At 32.4% G+C, this 3,080-nt stretch overlaps 1 protein-coding gene across 1 annotated transcript; it reads right to left on the bottom strand.

Moving 5' to 3' along the window:
- On the bottom strand, window positions 1–1,428 carry LOC120086333 (putative RNA-binding protein C660.15). The gene is made up of 2 exons (XM_039042928.2): window positions 1,359–1,428; window positions 1–1,043 (listed from the first exon to the last, which is right to left on the bottom strand). Exon 2 carries the CDS (start codon window positions 997–999, stop codon window positions 256–258), a length of 744 nt encoding a protein of 247 aa, XP_038898856.1. The 5' UTR covers window positions 1,000–1,043; window positions 1,359–1,428; the 3' UTR covers window positions 1–255.
- Window positions 1,429–3,080: the final 1,652 nt, after the last annotated feature.

Below are 3,080 nucleotides of genomic sequence, written 5' to 3' on the forward strand. Positions count from 1 at the left end.
TTGAATCATGAAAACAATTATATTACAAAGATTAAAATTCTACGAATGGATCATGGAGTCAGCACCATAGAAAGTTAGGAAAAAAAACTAAAAAAAGCATTAGGAGAGTTTTGAAATTGAAGAGAATGATAGAAAGAATGAGACATAGATCTAATTCTATCCATGACAGAATTTACAAATCAAATGCCCTTATGTAAGATGCAAATCCAATAACAAATACTTATCAACTAAGTTTCCATGTCTTTAAGAATCCCTTCAAGTTCTGTCTTTGATCTGAAATGGCACCGCATCAGCTGACATAATTCGTTTTCCAGTAGTGTTCTGCTTTATCTCCCCATTTCTTCTTGTATCAACCATTCCATTTCCAGTCCCTGTATCTGAGAGCCCCTTGCTTGAGTATATTGGAGGAATTAGAGAATTTCTATAAGGTGGAGGAAAAATCCCAACACCAAAAAAATTAGGTCCATACCACGTGCCCTCCGAAGCCATGTTACCAAAGCTAGGGGGAAACCAATTCCCATACAAGTGAGAGCCATACAAATCAACTCCTGGTCCTCCATAATGTGGAAAAGGTGTAAAACCAGGATAAACTGGATAACTAGAACCATAATAAGGGTAAGGGAAAGGAACATTCCTATTACTATTAGGAAGAGGGCTTTTTCCTCCCTGTGTTCTAGCATTGGGAATATGACCACCATTGTAGTTTCCCTTTTTCGGGATAGCTCTCTTCACCTCCACACGTCTACCATTCAGCTCATGAAAGTTACTCTGCAGAACAGAGTCAACAGATTCTACAGATTCAAATGTGATGAATCCAAATCCTCTAGGGCGGTTGGTTACACTATCATGCATCACAACGACATCAGTTATCTTACCAAACTTTTCAAAGTAATTTTTGAACTCATCCTCAGTCAATTCGGCTGATAAGCCCCCAACAAAAATCTTTCTGCCCCTACACTGATCGTTGTTATTTTCCATCCTAGTAGTACTCATAATCATCTGTTGCTAACTCGGTATGACTGTTTTCGGTTTAACCTACAATTCTGGACGAAAACATTATAAATCAATCATCAAGATATAAGAGTAAAAGCCAAGACTTTATACGTGGGGTTTCCATAATAACCTTCAATCACCAATAAAGAATCAAAACCTAAGGTATAAAACCAAAAGAAAATAAAGGGATTTGTATACATCATCAAAATAAGCTTCATGTCTACCAGGAATTCATCCAATAAAGAATTAAACCTAAAACCCTAAATGCAGACAAAACCCTAAAGATGGGATTCGACAAAACGATAACAGTGGTTCAAACGAACAGAAGAAATTAAAGAAAAGTAGTATAGAATGTGGGAACTTACTTTTTACGGCATTGACATTACAGAGATCAGGAGATTTTCAGCAAAAACACAAGGTGCCATGTCGAACGCTGGTTACATAGGTCAAATAATCGGTATTTAAGTATAGCATTATTGCTTTTTTTGGGTTGGGCTAATGAGCCCATTATTGTTCTTGGGCCTGCAATTCTAAATTTTAAAAAATCCAAAAGCCGAAGTTTATTTATATATATGTTTTATATAATATTTAGACATAAAATTTTAATATGATAGATAATTAAATAAAAATTTTATTTTATTAAGTTAAAAATAATATTAAAAGATTCAACACACAAGAGTCACTACTTAATTGCATTACAAAATAGTAATAATAAGAGCTAAATCTAATTTAAATAATCATTTCACACTCACATATTTGGTTTTTTTTTTAAAAAAAGGAGAATATCTCACTCATTTCTAAACTATATTCTAAAAAAAAAAAAAAAAAAAAAAATCAGATGGACAATACTTGAGTGCATCTTTAGTAGGAAGAGTTTTTTCGGAATAATGAAGGTGGATGCACTTAATATGTTTCAATATATAATGTTTACTTAGGGGTGTTTGAGTCGATGGATCGGGTAATTATAGCTCAATCCATATTTAAGACTCCAGTTATATAATAGTTGATGTTTCCAACTATTATAATCTACCATATTACTATTTCGAATCTCACTTTGGCAAAATGTTTACTATTTGTTGCAATTTTTACTATTACTATTTCAAATGAATTTTGCTACAATGTTTATTATTTTTTACTCATACTAAAATAGTATATACCCCAAATACAGATTATTGTAACTAGAATAATGCCCACAAACACAAACTATTATAAACTACATGCTATTATAAATATAAAAACAATTGAGTATAATAACTAACTCGACCCCCAAACGGCCCTAGGTTTTGATTTTAATTTTGTTAAAGGTTTCCATCTTATTTCATATGTATTTAATATTTTTTAATTAAATTATTAGGAAAAAAAAACACGATTATTTGAAAATATACATCGATAAGATTAGATACATTTATAAGGTGACTACTTAATTAAATGTCTCCTTTTTTTAGGATAAAACCAATTAATATAATTGTGCTAGGATGTTTTTCGGAATTGTTTGTGAAGGAATAGGGAAGTTCTATTGTGGAAGTGGGGATCGTCCCAATTTTTAATTTTTCACTGAATTGAGAATTTTACAGAACCAAAATATAATTATACATTAGCACAAAAATTTACAGCATGCATGAGAAGGAAAAAAAAAATAGAATTAGAGTTAAAGAAGATCTTACCCTTGAAGAATTCATTGCCTTCACGGATTTACTCCTTTTCAGTCACTAACAATCTCGAACCCTTGAACAAAGAATTGAAAAAGTGGACACCACTACAATTTTTTTCTCTTTATTCTCCTTAGGATATGGTGAAAATATCTGAAGTGTGTAGGCTCTGAAAAGTTTGGGAAAAAGGATTGAAGATTTTTTAGAGATAATTTTCTCAGAGAAAAACATAATCACACACACTACAGAGAGTCTGAAAAAAAAATTGTAAAGAGGAAGAAGAAGAAGATATCATCTCCCATAACCACTTCCCACATCACTACGTTTCTCCCAGAGAGAATAAGGGGAGGGAAGTGAAGGAATTCTAATTGTAGAGGACTTTTGAGCGGAAGCGGATCATCCAAACTCCATGTGAAGGAGGAACTCATACATTTACAA

Source organism: Benincasa hispida, chromosome 9 (genome assembly GCF_027475165.1).
Source record: "Benincasa hispida cultivar pf3 chromosome 9, pf3_genome.v1.1, whole genome shotgun sequence".
Taxonomy (NCBI): domain Eukaryota; kingdom Viridiplantae; phylum Streptophyta; class Magnoliopsida; order Cucurbitales; family Cucurbitaceae; genus Benincasa; species Benincasa hispida.